Genomic DNA, 24,207 nt, shown 5'->3' with positions numbered 1-24,207 from the left:
CTGAAACCTATTTTATTCAACTTAGGTCAAAAAAAAAAAAATTAAGTTTACCTCTTAATTTGAATTCATAGAATTTCAGTATGGTTTTATTTTATTCCTTGTCCTGGAATCAGGGGAAAATCTTTTGCTAACCGTAATTGGCGAATAGAAGTTTGAATCACCCGGTATAAAAATTTGATTGTCACATAATACATAAATGCAATTTTTTCTTGCTCAGACGCGCTCATACTACATACAAAGGCATAAAATAAAATTGCTGAAAACAGCAATGAGAATAATTCCGTTGGTTATTTATAATTAAAAAAATATATGTTAAATTTTCCATCTGACATGTACATTATTGTTTTCCTTAGAGTAAAAGTTATATAAAGTAATATATAAGACAGAAAATTATATAACTATTTACATTTTATAAATAAAATTACTAATTTATGATATATTTCAAATTTTTGTTCACCACCTTCGATTCCTCACTTTGAATCAAAGTATTTTTTTTTTTTTTAAATATGAAGACGGACATGTGATATATTATTATAATGTAAAGTTTTAAGAGAAAATTAGTGGCGAAAAGAGTTTTTTGATAAATATTTTTCGAGTTATAATCTTTGAAAAAACGGAAAAATCGCTGTAGAGATAAAATAAGGTAATTACTTATCGGTAATCTGTTTTGAAATCTATTATTAAATGACTCGCGTACTTTCTTTACCTGTCGTACTCTATCGCCGTACTCGTACGTCATAAAAAGAGTAATTGTTTCGTTTTCATTTAAACAACGTATTATTTTATTTGATAAAACTAATAATAGTAAATAATTTGCTACCACGATTGTTGTATTTTTGAACAAGATGGAAGAGAAAACTTTGAAAAATAAAAAATATCTTACAGGATAAATTTTTACTGACAGCAGTATATATATAATATATATATATATATATATATATATATATATATATATATATATATATATAAATTAAAATCCAGAAAAACTTCTGTTTTTTTTTTTTTTAATATAAATACTAAAAAGTTATAAAATAAGTATTTAAATTATTTTAATAAACAGAATAAAAATAAAGTTATTAAAAGTTATTTTTAATCGTAATATAAAAAAAAATAAATAAAATCAAATGTCTAATGTTGAGGTTCAATATTTATTTTAAAACAAAAAAAAAACTTCTTTTCATGGATTTATATTTTAAATAACTTTATAGAATAAAAAAATTCAGTATACTAGAAATACTATTAAGTTATATAAAAAAAAAACCAAAAAAATTTCCTACTAATCAGTATTATTATACATAAATTTAAAACTATCCACGATAACATTGTTTTAATTTCACCTTCAGTTTATTTATAATAATATTTCCAAGAACGTTTAAGTTTCAGAAGGATTAGAAATATTCCTATTTATCTACAATTAAATACAAAGCCATTTTATTTTATAAATATTATACGTTTAATTTTCAAAATATATTATCTTAACTACTGAAATCTTGAAAAAAAAACATATATTTACGTATCAAATATACTTCAGTATTATCTAATTAACAAATATTAAAAATTCTTTTTATATATAGACCCAGAAGTCGTTCGTCAAATTGAAGGTACTGATTTAGAATATCAAAATAAACAAAAAAGTTCATGTGGACAAATGTTCTATCTTAGTTTATTTTTCTTCTGTCTGCGATTTTAAGTTTTTTTTTTTAATTTTTAGAAATAAATGAAATATTTTAAAGAAATTTTAAAATTTTTACCTTTAAAAATAACAATAAAAATGATGGCATTTAGAAATTTAAACAATTAATAAAAATCCTTAAATATTAATTTTATGGAATTATATTTTTATTAGATAAAATTAAAAGCCTTTTATTTTTAACGAAATGAAACTGAATTTTTTTCAAAACGGTTGATAAAAAACTGAGATATGGTTAAAATTGTTAAGGAAAATTGCAAAAAAAATATTAAATTACTTCACTAATTGTATTTAAAACAATCATTAATTAATAATAATATCTATTATAATAATAAAATAGGTCTGGAAGAAAAGTTTAATATATTACTACATAAATTCTTTACATATAGATTAGTCATAGAATAAATTTGAATACTACGGTATCTAATAGTGGGGTATATTAAATAAATTGAACATCAAAATTATTTAATAATTTTAATCGATAGGCCTTTATAATAAAATGTAAAATTTCAGCAGCACTATAATGCATAATAAATAAAAAATAGTCAAAGAAATCAATTTATACCCAGGAAGAATCTAAAAAGCGTATAATTCAAAATCCAACGTTAATTATTATTTTTATAGATAAAAAGTAGCAATAAAGATTTAAAACACATTAATTAAAAGTAGAAGCATTTCAAAAGAATTATTTTACAAACAACTTTGATATCAAACAAAACTATTCAAATTATCACCACTAATTTAACATTTCAATTTATTATAATTATACAAAAAAATTTTTAATTTAACTATTTAATATTAATTTAAATGAACCATATTTTAAGTTACCTCGAAACAAGAAATAATTTAAGCATAACCAAAAAAAGAATCAAATTATTCTTTCGTTTTAGATTAGATGCAAGAAATATACAGAGAAAATAAAAATAAAAAACAAATATTATTTTTATTACAATATTCTTTTTTTTTACAAAGAATATAAAATAATATGGAATATAAAATTGGGGCAAAATTTACATCAGAAAGAAAGAACAAGAATTTAAAATCTTTAAAAAAATAATAATCATTAAAAATTTACATTGTAACGAAGAATTTTCTAGTTCAACTAACAAAAAGTAGTTTTTTTTTGGTAGAATTAATGCAAAGAGCGGTTATTAATGATTTTAATTCATATTTTAGGCATAAGAGATTTACGAGACGAATTTTAAGAAAAATAAATTTTATGTTAGTTGATGTACCCAAATATTAAGGCTCCAAAACCTTTTGAACATTATTACATTAAATTTTATCTACTTCACAGTAACTCACAATCCCTAAAAAAAAAACCTAAAATATATTTCAAGAAATTCTTTGAAAATTATTTGCATGAATAAAATTAAATTTTTTCCAGTTTTACGGGTATTAGCTGCTTATGATCAGGTATTACGTTGATCAAACCTGATCGGGATTCGAACCCGGGAACTCCGGATGAAAAGCGGAGACGCCGATATTAGAAACGAATTAATTATTTATATATCCATATTTAATTAACATTTCACATGTCTACATTTCATTTAATTTTTTTTTCTCTTTAAATCAGATAATACAAGGTTTAATTAATTAAAATTATTTAATAAAAAAGAACAAGAAGAGATGCTAATGTGTATATGTACGAAGTACTCTTAACAATAATAAATATATGGACATGATTCATGAAAACAGAATAATTATTTACAAAATTAAAAAAAAAAACCATCCTATGCCATGCTTATTAGGAATGTGAAGAGTGAAAGGCTTCCCGCTGAATTCTTCTTTGATTTGAAGTGGTAATATATCAAGATGCCAACCTCCCTCCATTTACGGTGAAATTCGGCCTACCAGATAGGTATTCTTTTGATTAAATTAATGAAATGATAAATATTATAGAAGTTTTAAATTATCCTTTTATTTCTGATATTTTATGCATTCATTAATAAAAAAAAGAAAGATACGAATTGTCTCATAGTAGGAACATACAGTATTAGTATAAACCTGGAACAATCATTTGATTAGTTATTAAGTTAAAACTCATATAAAACGAACGACTTAAAACAACACACACATCCATAAACGTTGTTCTAAATATTAAGCAACTTTTTTGTTAATAAATGCTCATTTCTCCCAGTTTTACTTGTGTCTGATATCACATAGCTCTAGAGCTATGCTGCAAGAAGGAAAGTAAGACAATCGTTCGAAAACTTCGGTAATGATTTTTAAAATATTTTTCGATATTTCATGACCCGGGTCCCCCAAGAAACAAAAAATAAAAAATAAAGGGTAATGTTCCGTACATACGTAAGTGTATGTATATGTGTTGGTGTGTTTGAAGCTTAATAACTTATGACTGGGTAAATCAATTTTGATGAAATTTTATACAAAAACTCGTGTACACAAGGCAAATTTTTGGTAAAAGTTTTAGTACAATATATCCAGGGAGTAGAGTCGATTGTTTTTTGGAGGAAATTTTCTCAAAGTTTTGCAAAAATAACCCCACATTATATTCAGCTCAGTACATGATGAATGCTTTTTTTTTCAATTTAAAAAAAAATAAAACTTCTCCAAATTCTTCCCTTCCCAAAAAATTGAAAAAAGCTTTTTTATTTACATTATTGCATATTTTTTAACTAATTATTTTTTAATATTTCTAAGCACAGTAGTAATGCAAGTGGCTCATAAAAGAATACTTTGTAGGAAATATTATGGGTAGGGGCCGCCGGTCAAATTATATAAATTTTTAATTTAACAAAATAATAGTTTTTTGTAAATTTAAACTTTTAATAATAATATTACAACAAAATTTCATCATAATTCACCACAGATCGAAAAAAAAAATCTTAGTTAATTATTTGTTGAACACTTTTTAGCGGAATTTTTGTTGAAACGTAGAAAATCTAATTAAAATTCTTGGAAGGGGATTTTAGAAATGAGGAGTAGAACCAATAAAATACCAATTTTTTGAAGAGTTAAAATTTTTGGTCTTCATTAAAATATATAATGATAGTTAAAAAAACATATCATCATAAATTACCTCCATCCGGTAAAAGAAATCTTGGATAACATTTTTTTTTATTTTTCCACTATATAAAAATAAATAACCAATGCCAAAAAGTATAACAACTTTTGACAGTTTTTATTTTTATAAATTTTTTTTTTTTAATAGTAACGTTAAAGCAATTTTACAATCTGTTCAGCAAAGAATTGAACAATAAGTAAATAAAATATATTTGAACTAACATTAAGTAGACACAACCCCAGTGATTTGCGACTTAATAATTATAAGGAAATAAAAGAAATGAAATAGAATAGCACTCCGTAAAGCCGGAGTATAAAGTCACCTAATTGAAACGATAAATCAAACAAAGAATATTATTTCTCATCAACCTTGAAAAATCACTGATTGCGTTAACCAATAAATTGGCTGTCACATAATTTGGATACCGATCCAAACGATTTTGATATCGTAGTCTGGCCAGAGAGATTTCCTTTCGAACGGTTTACAATTTTAAATCATTATATATGAGGTTATTGCTTATGTATCAGGGTATGTTTAGCATTTTTCGCACTGTTTTTGTCTGGTAGCGTTCAAGTATGTCAATACTGGATTTGAAAGCTGTACCCAGAATTCAAGCCCGTAAGTTTAAATAGGCTTCAAAATTAATTTATAAACCAATAATTTATTTTCTACTGAAAGCGGAGACCTATACCGTAGTAGCCAGTAAATGTTGTTAAACTTGAGGTCCCACTGTATCCACTTAGTTAGATATGTTTTGCCCAGGTAGTCGTCAGTATGAAAACCTATTAATATTTAGTCTTGAAAACTTGAAATTGGAATATTGAATATAGAAACAGTTGGACAATGTTCCTTTCAACTATGTTTCTTTTTTTTATTGTAAGCCAGAATTCAAGGAGAGTGATGTAATCTTGAATATAATGAGATGCAGTAGTCAGATTTTAGTGGATAACAAGAATTGCAATATAGTCAGCAAACGTTGCAACTGTCGTATCTGCCGTAATTGGCAAGTCAGCCGTAAACAGAACGTACAAGTTGGGTCCAAGAACGCTTCCTTGAGGTACCCCTGATGGTATAAGGAACAGATTTAAAACCTCTTTAACTTGACAATATCTAAGTAAAATTTAACACTACATAGAAACATGCGGTAAAATCCTTTTCATTTTATAGAGCAACCCTACATGCTAAACTTTATCAAAAGCTTAACTGATATCGAGGAAAACTGTTGAACAATATTTTTTCATGTCTAGAACATGATTTATAACGTTTACAATCCTGATTGCTTGCTCCACAGTAGCATGTTCCTCCCTAAACCTAAATTTGTGAATCGGAATACGATCGTTCACAAACTGCTTCAGTTTTTTCAAAAGGAGCTTTTCAAACACGTTAAAGAGCACAAGAGGCAGGCTGATAAACCTTTAAGAAGTTACATTTGTTGGGCGTTTACCTGGTTTTGCTATAACAATTATTTTTGAAATTTTATAAATTTTTCTAAAATGAGAGAATTTTTATACTTTAAAATCCTTCGCTGATATCAAACTAAATGAGATAATTTATAAGTATTTATCGTATTAAAAAATTGTATGACTGATCAAGATTCGAGCCCGGAACCTCCAGATAAAGGACATAAGCAACATATTTCGGATTTATTTGATGACGCTTATTATTAATTAATCATAAATAATTAATAACTAGCTATTTTTAATACATTTATCTTTTAATTTTTACTAAAAAGATATTATCTCATAAAAAATTTGCAAAATAATTAAAAATAAATTAAAACTGTAACGTATAATTTTCATGCCATTTTACTTCTTTTTTTTAATAAAATTACGATTAAAAAGTCATGATATAATGATGAACAGAATTCGTAATAATTAAAGTTAATTTCAGGGTAGTACACATGATAACCTCCTTTCTTATAATTAAAAATCGATGTTTATATCAAAAATTCATTTCACTTTATTACTACTGTTATATATATATATACATATATATATAGTGGAATTTTGTTTCTTGATAAAATACAATTTTTATTTCAGTTATTACTTGTATATTCAAATTTTAACTATTGATTAGCATAAAAATATAATTAGAATTTTACTGATAACCGAGTTAATTAAAAATTAAATAAATTTATATACAGCTTAAATTTATAAATATTAATAACTTACAAAAAATAAAATTAAAAGTAATTTTTCACACTTTACGTTGTAATATAAAAGGAAACATGGAATCGCTGTAAAAACAAAAAATTGTATGGAATTATCTATTCTCATGTGATACATATTCTGAGGTAATTTTTTTAGAGAGAGTTAAAATTTAATTTACACATAAATTAATCATGAAACCGTATTTGAGTACTTTATCCCTTTTTCAGCCACCTACGAATCATAATATTTAACACTTTCCTTAGTATCCCTTTCTTCATTTTCTGCCTGTCTCTTATTGGCCTTTTTCCTGGATTTCTACATTATTACTTTTTCGTTTTATTTTGGGGCTTCTTCTTAGAAAAACCTTCCAACCCACAATTTTTTGAAATTTTTCTTGATTATATTCCGATTTTTTTAAGTATAGATGTTTTTTATCCCTTCTTTGTGTAAGTCTTTCTTAACAATATCTCCTCTCTGATTTTACTTTTTTCTTTCTCGATAAAAGGAATTTTATAAGAAAATTCCTAAAAGGAATTTTTCATAATTTTCTTGGAAATTCTATTATCATTTATCAAGTTAATGGTTATCATTTATCATTTTATACTTAAAATGTGGCCTATGAAAGGCAATCTCATCTTATATATTGTATATGTTATTTCTGTTAAATTTCTGGAATAACATTTTGTAGGGGCGGAATTTATAAATACTAAGTTTTGTTATCCTTTATAGGAGAATAAATCCTTATAAATTCTCTTTTATTTTGTTTAATGGCCTTGTTGATGATTGATCATTTGAATAATTTGTAACATTGTATATTAAAGAATTTGTTTTTAATAAAATGTATTTTATGGCACGTTAATACAGGTAATTATTGTTAATGAAGACGTAAATTTAGGTTAATATTTAATAATAAAATTTAATTCTTTTAAAAATAGATTTTAATATATAAAAAATAATTTAATTAATAAATAACAAGATTAGCATATAATATAAAAAAGTTGAGAACACCGTTGTAGGATTTTCCATTCATGCGGCTTTTTATAAATAAAATATAATTAATATATTAATGACACTAAAGAAATCTCACATTATAACTACATCAACAAAATACTGGCGTGAGGTTAAAATATCAAATTTCAAATCTGGTATTACTAAAAGTAATCTTCTATTTCGACAAGTTTAAATATTAAAATCATTTTCAGCGCTCTTGAAAATGTATAAATTGATACCTCATATGACCATGTTTGTTACTTTTTGCGCAAATCCCCCAAAGTGGGAGTCGAAGTACAATTTTATAAAAAATATTTTTTTAAAGCAGTTTTGATTACAATAAAAAAAGGTAAAAAAGAAACATGTTAAAAAATCTATGAATTTTGGTCGGGTCTGGCCATTTGGTGGGGTTTAAGTTTTCCAATTTAGTAAAGATTAATTTACATGCGTAATTAGACGCCAATAGAAGAAACTGCCATGAAAAACAACCATTATAGTAATCCCAACAAAGCTTCAAAGTTTAGAACATTTTTTTAGAGTAGGGATGCGAGTTTGAACATAGAGAACCTTTTGACATTTTTAAATCAACTCATTAATTTAAATAATAAGACTGACAAATAATAATGTAATGTTAACAAATAATAAATTAGTAAACAGATTGTAAATGAATGTAAATTATTACATCATCATTTTTTACGTAAATTTATTGGAATTTTATAATAAAAAAACATTATAAACTATCACTATTAATTCTGTGAACTAATTAGTTACCAACAAATCAGTTTTTATCAATAAATTAAATTTGAGACGCATTATAATTATTCACAAATAGATAGCCTATTATAGAAAGTAACCTTCAACAAAGATTGTTACTAAAAACCGTTCAAAAATTTATTAATAATTTTAATTTACTGTAAATAAAATAATAAGTTAAAATAAATTAATTATAAAGAAAAAAATATTTTTCCGCTAAATGGTTACCGATAATCTATCAGTAAAATAAGGGACAATTAGGCGATTAAAAGTGCGTAATAAATTACGAAATAGAAAATTCGCCAATTTTCCGGGGCTAATTATGCAAAATGTGTTACTTCTGATATGGTCAAAAGGGAATTTCAATGAAAAATCAATAATTTCACAGGGGCAAATTAGACAATTAACGTTACAAAGAAATTTATTTATTGTATTTATTTGTAGCTTAATCGCGTAATGTTTGCTAATAATTACAATTAAAAGAGATTAGTTAAGATAATCAGAATTTTTTTAGCAATTTATATTATTTTATTCTTAATTTTCCTAGAATTACAGAAATAAACTGCCTGATAATTATTCTAAACAAGAATAATTTCCAAGGTCTTATTACTACTTTTCTTCAAATTTCTATTAATTTACTATTATTTTTAAATAAATTACTCTTTTATATGTGTTTTTCTACAAAGTTGAAACAAAAACAGAATTTTTCCTTTTTTTGGTTTACACCATCTGTTTCAGTCTTTCTTATTGATATGATGTAGAACACCTAAGGTACAAGAGGGACTGTTAAAAGATATTGCTATCTCTGATAGTAATGTTGTTAATTATATAGTCAGTTTCTCTAGTAAAAAAACCAAAGTCATCGCTTGTAGGGTTGAATATTTGCGAAGACAAGAACGAGAAACTATTTCATTTCTCAGTTTATTTAGTAAACCTACCTTAAGATACTTAATATAGAAACAAGTCTTTCTAATTTTATTTAGAAAACATTTTAGGACGATGGTTTAACGCTTCATCGTTCACCAATGTATTGTGTAAATAAATAAGCTATTACCCAGTAATTAATTATTACCAAAAATATGTTGAACCGATGTATCATTTTTTGATTAAGGATACTGTTATTATTTAAACAGATTTATTCAACAGGAAAGGGAAATAATTTTGGAATTGATTCTATAGCTTGAATAAGGAAAAAAGTACATACAAACGTATGTCCGTAAACGCTTTACAGTCAAGTTACGGCTACCGAAAAATTTCGCCCGGATTTCAGTTCCCGCGGTGAAATGAATTCATACTGAAATTTTTAAGTCGTTATATAAGGGGTAAAATCTTGACTGTTTGTTATGTTTATTGACCTGAAAAATCAAATAAAATAAGCCCCAGAACTGTATTTTGCGGAGTTTACATGATATCCAAAATAAAACAGAAAAATTCAGTGACGAAAAATACGATTTTTTAGTTTTTTTTAAGTTTGAAGTACAATAAATATGTTAAATGACTCATAAATGATAAATTGTATTATCAAGACTTGTAGAGTATTTATTTTTGAGAAAATTGATTTAACAAAGTCTATTTATGAATAGAAAACAAGAAAAAAGGTTTAACTTTTATTATTAAAAACAGAAAAAATTTAACAGAAAAATGTCATGAATTTTTAAAAAACTAAAAGTAGCGCTTTTTATCAATACAATACTTACAAAAAATTCTAATATTTTGTTACTCTAAAAAATTCTCACTTTGGTTTAAACCGTATTAATTTAAATAAATTCCACCATTGAAATCGATGCAGTTTTCAACTTCTTTTTTACATTTTATTCCATCAACCCATTGATATCTTTGCGTTCGTGAAGGTTCAGTACGGAGAGCTACGTGGTCACGGACTGCGTCCTTATTAAGTTAAAAAGTTTAACAACCCTAGTTGGTGACCATGACAGACAAATTGAGTTTTGCGATTGTTTACGGCTGTACATAGTATTTATAATGAGATCTGGTAAGATTCTTTTCTAATCTATTAGTCGAATGCACATATTTTATTAGAAAGTCTATTTATTTAACCACAATAAAATAATAATGTAAAATTTAGAATTTTATCAAAAAATATGATACAATAAAAAATAATTATACAGTAAATAATATAGAAAAAAAATTTGTTAATATCTTATTATAATGAATGTGAACTTTTATACCTTAAATAGTTTTATTTAATTATTTCAATAACAATAGACTGATGCTCATAAATACCGATCAAAATTAATTTTAGTGTCATGTAAAATAATTCTGCAACTGTGATCAAAACCAAGAAACTTCTGGATAAAGAAAATGCCGTTACAGAGCTATGCGGAGTAACTACAATAAACATAATAAAATTTTTAAAAAGGCAACATTGTAGGATTCTTTTTTTTAAATTAATAAACATAAATATATATTTCTATTGAGAAACTGTCGTTATTATTAAAAAAATAAATAAGAAAAAACATTCTTTTTATCATAAATTCTTTATAAAAAGAAACAACAAAAAACTAGAGAAGGAAAACTCTTTTGCATTATATATTTTGTTAATATATATAATAACTATTGTTAACAGTATCAATAATTTAACATCGCAAAACACTTCATATAAATACGAACCATTTTAACCTTATTTAAAATAGTAAATAATAACTCTGATTCTCAAAGTTACTGAATTTAATAAACTCGTTCTTCGATTCAACTCAGACATCATCAAACATATATAATTTAATACAGATCAAACAACTCTCTATACAATATTCTAATGATTAAATTTCAAAGACTCTTTTCTTTAACATTTGTTGTTAGAAAAAAATTATCTTCTTGAAATAAAAGTTACATAAAGCACACCAATTAAACTCATAACAATTAAGCACAACTGCTGCTGTTCATAAAACATCAAGTTTTGTAGCGTGTGACAAAATGTATAGTTATATTTATTGTGTATTTCTATATTATATATTATTGCGTGATGATTGTATTAAATTGTATAAAGAGCTAAAACAGTTCAGAATTAAATAAATTAAAAAAAATTCAAAAATAACAATTTTATTTCATAATAAATGATTTAAAGATATTTCGTTTGACGTTGAATTCAAAATTTTAAAATTAAACAAAATATCTTTTGATATAATTACAAAATAATATTATTATTATTAAAAATAATAACTGTAGAACTATGATAATAACTACACACGAGTAATACGAATTATAGACCCTTTTTTCTTTCACAAATATAAATATATATAGGTTACAGTAAATTTGATTAATCCGGTGAAATCGCCTCCACTATTGGAGAATAACATTACATAATTTGTACATTTAACTTTAATTAGAAAAGATTAGCGAGCGAATCAAGGGTAAATCACGCTTGATTAGGGTATGGTAAGCTAACTAAACATAACCCCTTCGCTCGTTAATCTCGACTAATCAAAAGTAATGTTTTGATTATTTAGATAATAAATTATCTGTTTAATATTAGATCATCGGTCGGATTTCTGATTCATTTTCCTGATCCATGGAAAATTTCACAGAAAATTTTGAAGACTCAACAAATTCTTCCTATGCTCTCTAAACTGTTTGAGAAGCTCTTTTTGAGAAGACTGAAGTAGTTAGTGGACGATCAAATTCCAGCTCACCGATTTTGGTTTAAGGAGCAACATGCTGCTGTGAAGCAGGCACACAGGATTGTTGACGTTATAAATGATGCTTTACACGAGAAACAGTACTGTTCAGTTGTTTTTCCTCGATGTCAGTCAGGCTTTTGACAAGGTTTGTCATGTAGGGTTGCTCTATAAACAGAAAAAGGTTTTACCGCATGTTTTGTACGTAGCGCTAAAATCTTACCTAGAACACAGGGGGTTTTCAGGTTAAACATAAACAGATTTTGACGGATTTGTTCCTTATTCAATCAGGGGTACCTCAAGGAAGCGTTCTCGGACCTACCTTGTATGTTCTGTTTACGTCTGACTTGCCAATTGGGGCAGATAGCACAGTTGCAATGTTTACTGACAATACTCCATTTATTGCTGTCCAACGAGGATCCGTCTACTGCGTCTCATTTTATTCAAGATTATATTACTCTTCTCGATTCGTGGCTTACATGTTGGAAAATAAAAATAAACGAGACAAAATCAAAGCACGTTAGGTTCACCCTTCATAGGGAACACTGTCCTCCTGTTTCTGTCTCCTCAATGTTCTATTACGAGATCTAAGGACTGTAAATATTTGGGTTATCACCTTGACCGACGAGTTACTTGGGCGAAACATATCAAATCTAAGCGGACACATTTGGATCTCAAGTTTAAAAACATGTACTGGCTGATAGGACATAGATCTCCGCTTTCAGTGGAAAGTAAATTATTGATTTATAAGTCAGTTTTGAAGCCTGTTTGGACTTACGGGCTTGAATTGTGGCGTATAGCGTGGAATTACATTATTGACATACTTGAACGCTACCAGACGAAAACACTGCGAAAAATGCTACACATAGCTTGGTACATTACCAATAGTTTTATGTACAATGATCTTAAGTTGTGAACCGTTTGTCAAGAAATCTCTTTGGTCCGTTTACGTTATCAAAATCATTTGGATCGGCACCCGAATTATTTGGCGGTCAATTTATTGGATAACACGGTCAGTGATTTTTTAAGATTGCTGAGGAATAATGTTCTTGGTTTGCTTATAGTTTCAATTAGGTGACTTTACGGTCTGGCTGTACGGAATGCTCTTCTATTTCATTTCGTTGTGATCGTTAAGTCACCAGTAGCTGGGTCTGTGACTAATTATTGTTAGTTCAAATAGATCTTATTTACTTATTGTTCAATTATCCTGCTGAACAGATTGTAAAGTTGCTGTGTCGATATAATAAAAAAAAGAAAAAAGTAATTACTGCTTATAGTAGAGTTATTTTGATATGTAAAATATGTTAATACAGAAAAGAAGTAAAATGACCGGTATTATTTATTCTATATACATTTATGTAACGTAGATGTCGTATAATGCTTCCAAAACAAGGTAACGAGGCACCGTGGTTGACACGTAATTATGAGATTCACTAGTATCTGGATACCGACGGTTCGCGAAGTTGTCAAAGAACACACTGTTAAGTACTAAGAACGTTTTGAAAATCACGTCAATCACTTACCTATCAATCTCCTAGATAACTGTTGGGATGTCCGAACGTTGAAACATCTCCATGTGCTTGACTTAGCGGCTACTGAAATACAGTTTGCAGCTATCGGAAAATCTAGTGGTGTTATTTTTTTTTACTTCTTTATTTATTTTACGCTTGATTATTTGTTTGTTTTTTATTGACTATTTATTTGTTAATTGTTTGTTTTTATAGACTATGAAGTGTTAGCAGATGTATTTTTTTACTAATGAACTTTTTAAGATTACTGATATTTGATAAAATTTGTTATAGATTGACGTATTATGGGAGCCTTAAGACCCCTCCCCTATTATGTGCTTTTATTATCAAACGACTTATATTCTAGAGCCGATATTGTAAATATACTAGTCGTGGAACAAATATATATATATATATATATAAATTCTCCAACACTGAATGCGATTAATCACATTCACAAGTAATTATGCATAATTAATGATGTTTTTAACATTTGCGTAATTCTTAATAGTAAAACCGATTTATTTTTGTTTTTATAACAAAACTTAATTTTTGAAATTCACTAAATCAAGTATTTTATAGCGTCTACAAATCGGCATATATAAAAATATCTATCTATACATTAAAATAATTGACAAAAATCTTGACACAGTCCTACAGCTCCAACCGCGGGACCGATTTCACCAATTTTTTTTATGAAAGCTTTTCACCAGGAGTGGTTAGCAGCCTTAATTATTTATTAATAAATTATGTATACAATTAAAAATAAATTAATATAAATTAGTTAATTCAATAACAAAATAAATCCCTGATAATCCTTTCACATATCAATTAGATGTTTCTATGATACATTCAAAACATAAATATTCGATAAAAAATTAGATTCCTTACTACTTACAGCAGTGCTGAGTTATTCTGTTTTCAACAATTTTAAAACAAAAATACATCAATTATAATGATAAAAATTGTACTAAAAACTATTTTAACAGTTAGAAATAGTAACTGCACATATTCTTTCCTCCGTTTAATAAATTAAATAAGAAGATAAATACACTTAATAATGTAAACGAATGTTCTGTAACAAAAATAAATTGGTCGTTCAATAATTAAAGAGAAAAATAGAAATGGTGTAAAAATTATTAAATAAAATAAATTGATGCTGTTTATTATTCAAGATGGCAACCCTGAAGGTAGGTAGGTAATTGTCAACTGCTCAAAAAGAATTTCCATTATTACAACATATTTTGTCTATTAAATATAGTCAGCTCGGCTTGAAACGTGTACCAAAAGAGTGCTGTAATAAAAGTTTTGTTTTGTGTAACTAAAAAAGCAACCAAAACTTACTCCGAACCAGTCAATCAATGCTAACTCCAATAGCATTCAATGTTTAAATAGATATTATGGTAAAAAGAGTTTTAATCGTTTTGTAAGTAGACTAAACAGTTTAATTGGACAGAAAAAATGTCATCGATTTTCATCGTACAGGAAGAACAAAACGGAAGTTTCGACTGACACTTTGCAATATCATATAGATTTTATTTACAGAAACAGAGGCATAAAATTTATGAAAACCATTCATTATAAGTCGAATTATCCCAAAATTGATCCGAGAAGGTTGACTAAAAAAAAAAACCCTCATAAAGACACCTGAATTCACATTTATATGGAATTTAAACTTTCGATTACCAGTGAAACGTAATGCTACTTTAATGGCAAAATTTTTTTTCTTTGAATAACAACACAACAACTTTACAATCTGTTCAGTAACATAATTAAACATTAAGTAAATAAGACGTATTTGAACTAATATTAAGTTGCCACAAACCTGGCGGCTTGTGTATTAATAATGAAATAGAAGAACATTCTGTACGGCCAGACCATAAAGTAACCTAACTGAAACGATAAGGCAAACCAAGAATATTGTTCTTCAGTAATCTTGAAAAATCATTTTTCAATATTACCTAATAAATTTACCGCCAAATAATTCGAGTGCTGATACAAACTATTTTGATACCGTAGGCTGACCAGAAAGATTTCCTGCCGAACCGTTTGCAGCTTATGATCATTATACATAAGGCTATTACTTATGAACCAGGGTACGTTGAGCATTTTCCGTAGTGTTTTTGTTTGATAGGTTCAAGTATGTCAATACTGGAGTTGCACGCTGTACCCCACAATTAAAACCCGTAAGTTGTAACCCGCAAGTTCAAAACGGACTTGTAGATCAATAATTTACTTTCTACTGAAAGCCGCACAATGTAATGAAAATAGATTCATCGGTTTGAGTTGAAATCAGAACGTCAAAGTATGGAATGGAAACATCTGAATTCGCCCAAAGGAATAAATTTAATACACGTCAGCCGGTAAAGTAATGTAATGGTGATTTGAGAGTATAAAGATCCAATTTATTACGATTATTTAGAAATATAATATGTAAATAACAATGATAATTATTTTGACATGTTGGAAAATGAAGTGAAACGTGTAATAGTGAAAATATAATACGGGTTCTTCCTTTCAAAAGGCGTAATTCTTGTGCTTGATAATGCCCACGTATATCGCTTAAAGAATATGGGAAGCTATTACAAAGTAACGTCGGGAGATGTTAACATAAACGTCTTTATTATTGGAATAATAACATTTATAGAAATATGAGACAAGTGCCTAAATATAGCAAGTAATTATATTGAAAAGTAGCTATAGTTACAATTTCATTAAATTAATAATTTTCCTAGTCGTGTATCTTATCAAATATTTAATGAACTTCGTAATATATACTAAATATGTTTATCCTAAGATAGTAAAAGAATATTTTACTATAAATGTCAAAATAAACCTATAAAAATGAAACAATCAAAATATATTTACGACTTTTGACTCTAATCTTAAAAAATAAATAATTATCATGGCAATAATGTATTTTACCTTCATCATTATTAAACCAAATTAATAATTTACACTCCAGAAATTGTATTCAATTAATATTTTGCCTACTGAAGTGAGCGACTATTATAATTTTCTCAGACGATTATAAAACAAGAGATAAATATTAAAAAACACGACTGCAAAAAAAAAAACATTGCTCTTTAATCTATGACAATTACTAAAACAGAATAATTAAAGAGCGTGCGGGTGACAATTTTGTATATAGTATAATTTTTTTTTACTTAAACAACGAGTATATATATAGCCTATGACATCTCAGTCACGTGACGATTCCAACGCGGGGTCATACATCTAAATCGGTTCAGTCACTGAGCTGCTACAGTGGAAACTACATACATATATCTTAAATATATTACACTTCTTTTTGGACAGTCATTTACAAAAAGACACAATAGTATATAAAAATACATATCTAAATTAAATTTAATTAATAAACTCTATTCAATACTAACCTAATGACAATTACATAGTAAATATTTCGTTTTCGTTAAATGAATCCCTTTTATTAAAACATTTCTATATGATCGATTTGTTTCTCGAAAACCTTTCAACGAGCATTCAATTCCTTACCGTTAAAACATTTACTTCATCACATGCAAGCTTTCATGAACGATAAACCACTTAATCTTAAAAATATATTAAAATAATGCACTCGCCTGTAAAGTACTGAACATTGTATATCTTATCCTAGAAAGGAAGAAATAATGTAAATGAGTCATTTATTTTTTACACGGTTATTATTTAACAACAGTTAAACTACCCCAGCCCAATCTATCACCTTTGAGAATTTGAGTCCAAATTCTCAAACTAAATCTGAATACAAAAATATTAAATTTTGCTGGTCTTGTCCGTTTGAATTATTTTTTCTCATATATGTTTTCCGAAATCATATTCAATAACATTTGATTTTTTCAAATTTCTCCCTACCGTCGATCGTACTCTTGAAATCATAGTTATATATTCTTGATAAAAAATTTTGCCGGTTAATTTTTTCTATTACTAACAATTCAGATAATTTTACTTTCCTAGCATCATAGCTACGTTGCAAGAACGAATGTACGGTTATCAATAAAAAAAAACGGATATGAGTTTTTACATTTCTCGACGTTCTAGGGACCCCAAAAAACCAAAAAGGTAATGTATGTATGTTCCTTTTTTCATCTGTAATTTCCCCACCCCGGAGCCATTTGTGATTACGTATAAACTCAGCTCTGAGGGGTGCCTTCACCTCAAACTACCTCGGTAGAGTGCTAGGTTCCACCCAGATAGCCGGGACTCGGTCTTGAGTTACATGTCATGCCTGTAGCGTGGGAACCCCAAAGGATTTCCCCTCGGGGACTCCGGTCTTGACACCCAGCCTCTAATGGAGACTCCCTCAGGGATCCCTCCCGGGACTACGATTTTGCATTCCCACCCAATGGCGTCTGCAAGGGAGTCCCCACCCGATTATCAATGGTGGGACGCTGGAGCCTTCCATCCCTTCCGGATGTGGCTGTCCCCTACACACACCGCAGCTTCGTTGTGAAACCTCCAGCGGATTCGTGATGGAGCTGGATTCATAACTTTTCACTGGATAAACCGATTTTGATGAAATCTGGCAGAGACTTTTGTAATGGGGCAAATTGTGGTAAAAATTTGGGATAAATATCTGCAGGTAGATCGTTTCTTTGGGTCAATATTCTCAAAAGTTTTCAAATATACCTCCAATTTATATTAAGCTCAGCACATGCGTATAAGCTTACCATTTAAAAAACACATAATGCTCCCAAATTTTCCTCTTTTCCCAAAAGTCGAAAAAACTATCTTTTTATTTATTTATTGCATATTTGTAACAGAATTTTTTGAATTATCGATTAAAATAGATAGATTTTTGAATTATTTAAACACTTTTCATTTATCATTATTTTTCTACTATATTAGAATAAATAATATATGCCAGGAAAGTATAACAACTTTGTTGCCTTTCTTTTTTTCCCCTGTTTAACCTCTGGGAATTACCGTTCAGGTATTACTTCAGAGGATGAATGAATGATGATATATATGAGTGTAATCTTGTACAGTCTCAGTTCGACTATTCCTGAGATTTGTGGCAATTGAAACTCAAAAAGAACACCGATATCCACCATCTAGTATTCAAATCCGTATAAAAGCACCTGTTTTTACTAGGACTTGAACGCTTGAACTCTCGACTTTCAAATCAGCTGATTTGGGAAGACAGTTTGGTTTGGTTTAGTGGTGAATGCGTATATATAATGGTGAATTAAAAATTACGTATATATATATATATATAAATGTATTTTTTTTTTAAATGTATTTTCTTTTTGTACTGTTAAATATATACCCCAATAACTCTTAGTTATCAGTATGTTATGAAATAGTTTCAAATTATTATTATTATAAAGTAATATAATATATTTTAATTAATTAATCATTTATATTAATAATAAAATGAAATATTGCAGAAGTTAAATTGCTTCAAACTACATTTCAAAATTTAAATCAAGTTTCCTTTTATTTTACAAATTAGTAACATGCTTTTAATGGAAAAGACAGTACTTTGACTATATAAGGAGAATTACCCACTGTTATACTGATAATTTTAATTGCATAATTCACTAATAAATCTGAATCCGTTTCATAATAGTAATAATCATAAAGTTATAAAATCGTTTCGTTCTCATTTTAACCTTCATTAGCGAGGTAAAACATCTATCTACTCGATTATAGTAATTAAATACAATTAATTAATATAATTTATATAAATGGCATTAACATATTATGTTAAATTTGAGACGTAATTTGGTAAAAGATAATCTAAGGTTAAATCGATATAACTAACTATTCGGATTTTCTAATAGACTGTAATTCATTTAATAACATGATATATCTTCCATGTTAATATTTTTTTTTTTTTAATTAACAAACCATTATCACATAGAATAATATTAAAATAAAAGTACATTGCATAAAAAAGAAAATCCTCTTCGATTTATAAATGTAATTTATACATACTTTGAAGGAATTGATTCTTCTTTTTACATAAACATTTAAAGTAATATAAAGAAAGCATAATAATAAAATTTACCTTTTAGAAATTAAGAAAAAAATAATACGACAAAACGTTATTTTTTCATCAACATATAAAGAAAGAAGTTTTTCCTAATAAGGATAAACAGTAGGAAGTAAATATAATGTCTGTTAGAAGAGCAGAACTTAATCCTTGATTTAGAATAAATGAAATAGAAAAGTAAAAGATTCTATTGTATCAAGACGTAAAATAATATCGCCAACCATTTACGGATAAAAGAATTAATTATTAAAAAATAATCCGCGGTACAGATGAGTAAGAAATAACAACAAAAAAGATAATAAACGTTGCTTAGTAGATATTTCTTTATCAGGTTTGTAATACGGTTATTTGCTATATGGTATAATTTAAAAAACGAAAAAATTAAATTAATACTAAATCATTTAGTTTATAAAATTTTAAGAATTACCGGAATAAAAATAATAATCATAAATAAATATATATATTTTAAAGTTTCGAATAAAAATAAGGGAAAAAATGTTACAGATTTGCCGATATGAGAGACACGTTTATGTTCGTAAAAATTAATTAAATATAAAGAATTTTTATTTGCCGATATTTTGCATGTATTCATATTTTAATTTAATAAATTAAAATTACCAAACCAACCACAACTGGATCTACAACAGGTGAATATCAGGGTGGATTTAGAAAAAATAAATCTTGCGCTGAACAAATCTTTTATTTTAAAAATAAGCTACAGCTTTATTTAAAAACAAAAAAAAAATGGGCCGATATAGAGTTAAACATAAATAAATAAATATTTATTTTATAAATATAATTTAACCAAACCTAACCTACGCTCGCTAACCTTGACTAATTAACACCGTAATTTTTTTAATAATAATAATAATCAAATAAAGTAATTGTAATAAGTAAAGTAAATTGCAATAATTACTGAATTTATTAAATAAATACTCAAAAAATTACGGTATAAAATAAATAAATATAAATAACCATTTATATTCTGTTTTGAATCTGTTTCTGCCCATTTTCTACCGAGATCCGATTGACTACTTTGTTTTTAAATAAAGCTGTAGCTGCGGTGGCGTTAATAAGTAAGTACCCAAAAATATTATGGAATATTGTAAATATAAAAATAAAACATATGTTATAACTTTTATTGATTTTCAAAAAGCATACGATTCGGTAGATAGAACATCACTTTTTTCTAAATTAACAAAATTAGGTTTAGATAACAAAACGATACTAACACATACTCTAAAATAAAATTTCCGGAAGAATTATCTGTTACTTTTCCCATCAAAACCGGCGTAAGACAAGGAGATGGACTTTCTAATACTACTTTTTAACTTTCGTTAAAAGCGTAGTTAGAAAATGGAACAAAAATTTAGAGAAAAATAGTGGATTCTGTGAGTTACAGGACTAAATATTTATTGTTTAGCTTTCGCTGATGATATGACATTATTAGCTAAAAACTGGAAAGAAGCCGAACAAGAAATTAAAGAATTAAAAAAAGAAGCTGCTAAAATGGGATTAAAAATCGCATTTGGGAAAACAAAAATTCTGACTAATGATGAAAACTGCCCGAATTTCTTTAAAAAAAAAAAATCGAGAAAGTGGATAATTTCAAATATCTCGAAGAACGGATCGGTTATAATTCTTTAGATAAAAAAAAGGGTTAGAAGTTACAGCTAATAAAATTGAACTAATTAGCTTTCCCGCTAATGAAAAACATTTATAACAGTCTTTATCATGTAACTCAAAACTTTGATAAAGCCGTAAGGACTGTATATGATAGAAACCTGTGCCTAAAGATCCAGTAGAAAATAAAAATTGTAGGTCCTAAATTTCAAAAAATAATTAGGTAAAATGAATTCCAAGTCATAAACTTTATATTAAAATTGAAAAATTGTCACACACGATAAGAAAATGACGAATTTACTTCATTTACTCCAATTTATTTAGAATGTATTAAAGTAGATTGAATAAAAAATTGCTTATTTCTTCCAAAGTAAAAAAACTAAAATCAAATGGTTCGCACAAACCCAGAACGTTTTAAACGAAATTACGATAACAGAATAAGTTATAAGAGAAAGAAAAGATTTTAAGAAGAATTTTAAAAGATGAAAATAAAAGATTTTAAGCGCCAAAATGCAAGAACATAGATAAACTTTCTGAAGAACGAAAGAAAGAGATCAGAAAGAATAAGAGGTATTGGAAACATAGAAAAAATGAAACAACGCAAATAAATAAATGATTTCACGTGTTCCAAGGTAAAATATTCTGGAGAAAAAATTATAATATTTTATTCAAATAATTAGTAAAAAGTGTATTTAAAATTAAATCAAATTATAAATAATTTAAAATTTAAATTAATGTAAATAAAAAATAAATAATTTATTAGACAGTTTAATATTAATAGGAAAATAACGGATAAAAATTATAAGCTATTAGTTATTTAAGTTTCTTTTTCTTAATTATTAAAAAAGAGCGGCAAATAAAACTTTGTTATTATTTCTATGAATTAAAACTTATTTGCTGATAATCTTTTTTATTTGCTTATTAATTTAATAAATTAAATACAATACATTCCTTTGTTATTATAAATCCCTATTTAACAATTTTTTTAAAATAATATTTCGCAATATTTTTATTCTTTAAAAAAATAAATATTAATAACAATAAAATACTTATTTAAAAAATAAAGATTAAATTTTCAACAAAAAAAACAATATTTCATAAATAAATAAATAAAGCTTTCACAAAAAATAATCCAATATTAATCATATTAAAAATGATATTTCTGCTACTTCGTAGATAACAATAAGAAAAATAAACTACTCTAGGCGTTTGTCTGGCAGGATAAAGGAAAATCCTTATCAAAACAACATTACAAAGTATCAAATATATAAATAAATTTAAAAAAACCTGAATATCTATTTTCTTTTTTCATAGAGTTAAATTTTAATAATCCAATAAAAACCGTTAATGAGAAATTACCTTTTTTTTGGTACTCGTGAAAAAACAAAACTGACCAGAATTCTAATCCAAAACTATTATCCATAAAAATAATATTATGAAGTAACAGTGATGAAACTATGGGAAATAATAGAATAAATAAAACTGGTACGAGTAATACGAAGTAACTGCTAAATATTTCATTAATTAACGTTAAAACAAACAAGAAAAAAATTCAGTTTTTACAATTTTTTTATCTCATCAATAAAATAATATTTAATTTTAAATAAATTAAACAAAAGAGCTGTTGAATTATTAAATAATTTATTAAAAAAATATAAATATATACGTAACGAAATATGCTGAATTACCAAAAGTAGTTGTGTTGATGCAATGAAATATGGTAATATTTTAATCATAATTTCATTTATAAATTGTTTTTAAACTTTATGCATTCATAAATATAAAATATAAAGTACGGTCATAATCCTTATTTTACTAAAAATCTATCAAAAGAAATGAAAAATAATAATGATAATTCATATTAAAATAAATACAATGAGAACTTACCATTGGAAGATATATCAAATCCACGCATAATAACATTAAATCCATCCAAATATTGATGTGTGGTTTAATTCTTAAAAAAATATCTTTTACAATTTTCTTTTGTTTTAATTTTTGAACGAAGATTTAAATTAAAAACAATTAAAAAAAACACACCTAAAAAATGTGATAAAATGACCCAATATCGTAAAACACAAATAAGAAATAATTATTTACAGTACGGCAAAATATTAATAATAAATGTATTAATATTAATCACTTACTAAACAAAATAACACATAAATATTTATTTAAGTAGTATTTATAATATAGAAAATAAAATAAATACAAAAATAATAGCCACTTTTAGAAATGAAAATAAAATAAAAGTCATATTTATAATGTAGAAAAATAAATAAACACAAAAATAATAACCACTTTTATAAAATAAAATCGGTAACCGCGATATGATAGTGTTTGCAGGTTACGAAACAAAAACGATCTTAACTCGACGGCGTACAAGCACAGAATGAATTTGTTCAGTTCTGCTATTCGTAATACTGCGCCACATGCACCCTCTACTGGCAGTAGAGAGAATTTAGTTCTGATGTGAATGTGTATGTGCGTTCTTGTATATGTGTGGGTACGCGTGCTGTTGCCTTGATCAAAAATCTCCTTCCTTTTTTTACAATAACAATCCGTAGTCATCCTCTCTCGGCTAGGCCTTTACGCTAACTTTTTCTCTCTCTCACTCCAACGCTCTCTCTCATTTCCTCCCCTTAAAATCTTTCTCGCTCTCTCTACTCTCTTTCAATCCATCACCTATTATTTCTTACATGGAACTCCTGTCTATACCAGTTTTAAAAACGTTGCATCCAAAAAAGGTAATGTATTTTTTATTTTTTATTTTCCATTTCTTAATTTAAACTAAGGACGCGTATCTTTGCAAACAAT

At 26.6% G+C, this 24,207-nt stretch overlaps 1 protein-coding gene across 3 annotated transcripts in view; it reads right to left on the bottom strand.

Annotated features, from left to right (window-relative positions):
* The window catches only part of Ten-m (teneurin transmembrane protein Ten-m), an 887,841-nt gene extending 864,079 nt beyond the window's left edge, over positions 1 to 23,762 (bottom strand). For all 3 annotated transcript variants that reach the window (XM_075378109.1, XM_075378112.1, XM_075378111.1), the window contains exon 1: positions 23,278 to 23,762. In XM_075378109.1, the coding sequence (XP_075234224.1) occupies positions 23,278 to 23,305 (28 nt within the window). In that variant the 5' untranslated portion in view covers positions 23,306 to 23,762. The remainder of the gene's footprint in view (positions 1 to 23,277) is intronic.
* Between the last annotated feature and the right edge of the window lie 445 nt (positions 23,763 to 24,207).

This window comes from Lycorma delicatula, chromosome 11 (genome assembly GCF_047948215.1).
Source record: "Lycorma delicatula isolate Av1 chromosome 11, ASM4794821v1, whole genome shotgun sequence".
Taxonomy (NCBI): domain Eukaryota; kingdom Metazoa; phylum Arthropoda; class Insecta; order Hemiptera; family Fulgoridae; genus Lycorma; species Lycorma delicatula.
Note: the sequence above shows the minus strand (reverse complement) of the source record. Positions and strands in the feature narration are given on the sequence as shown.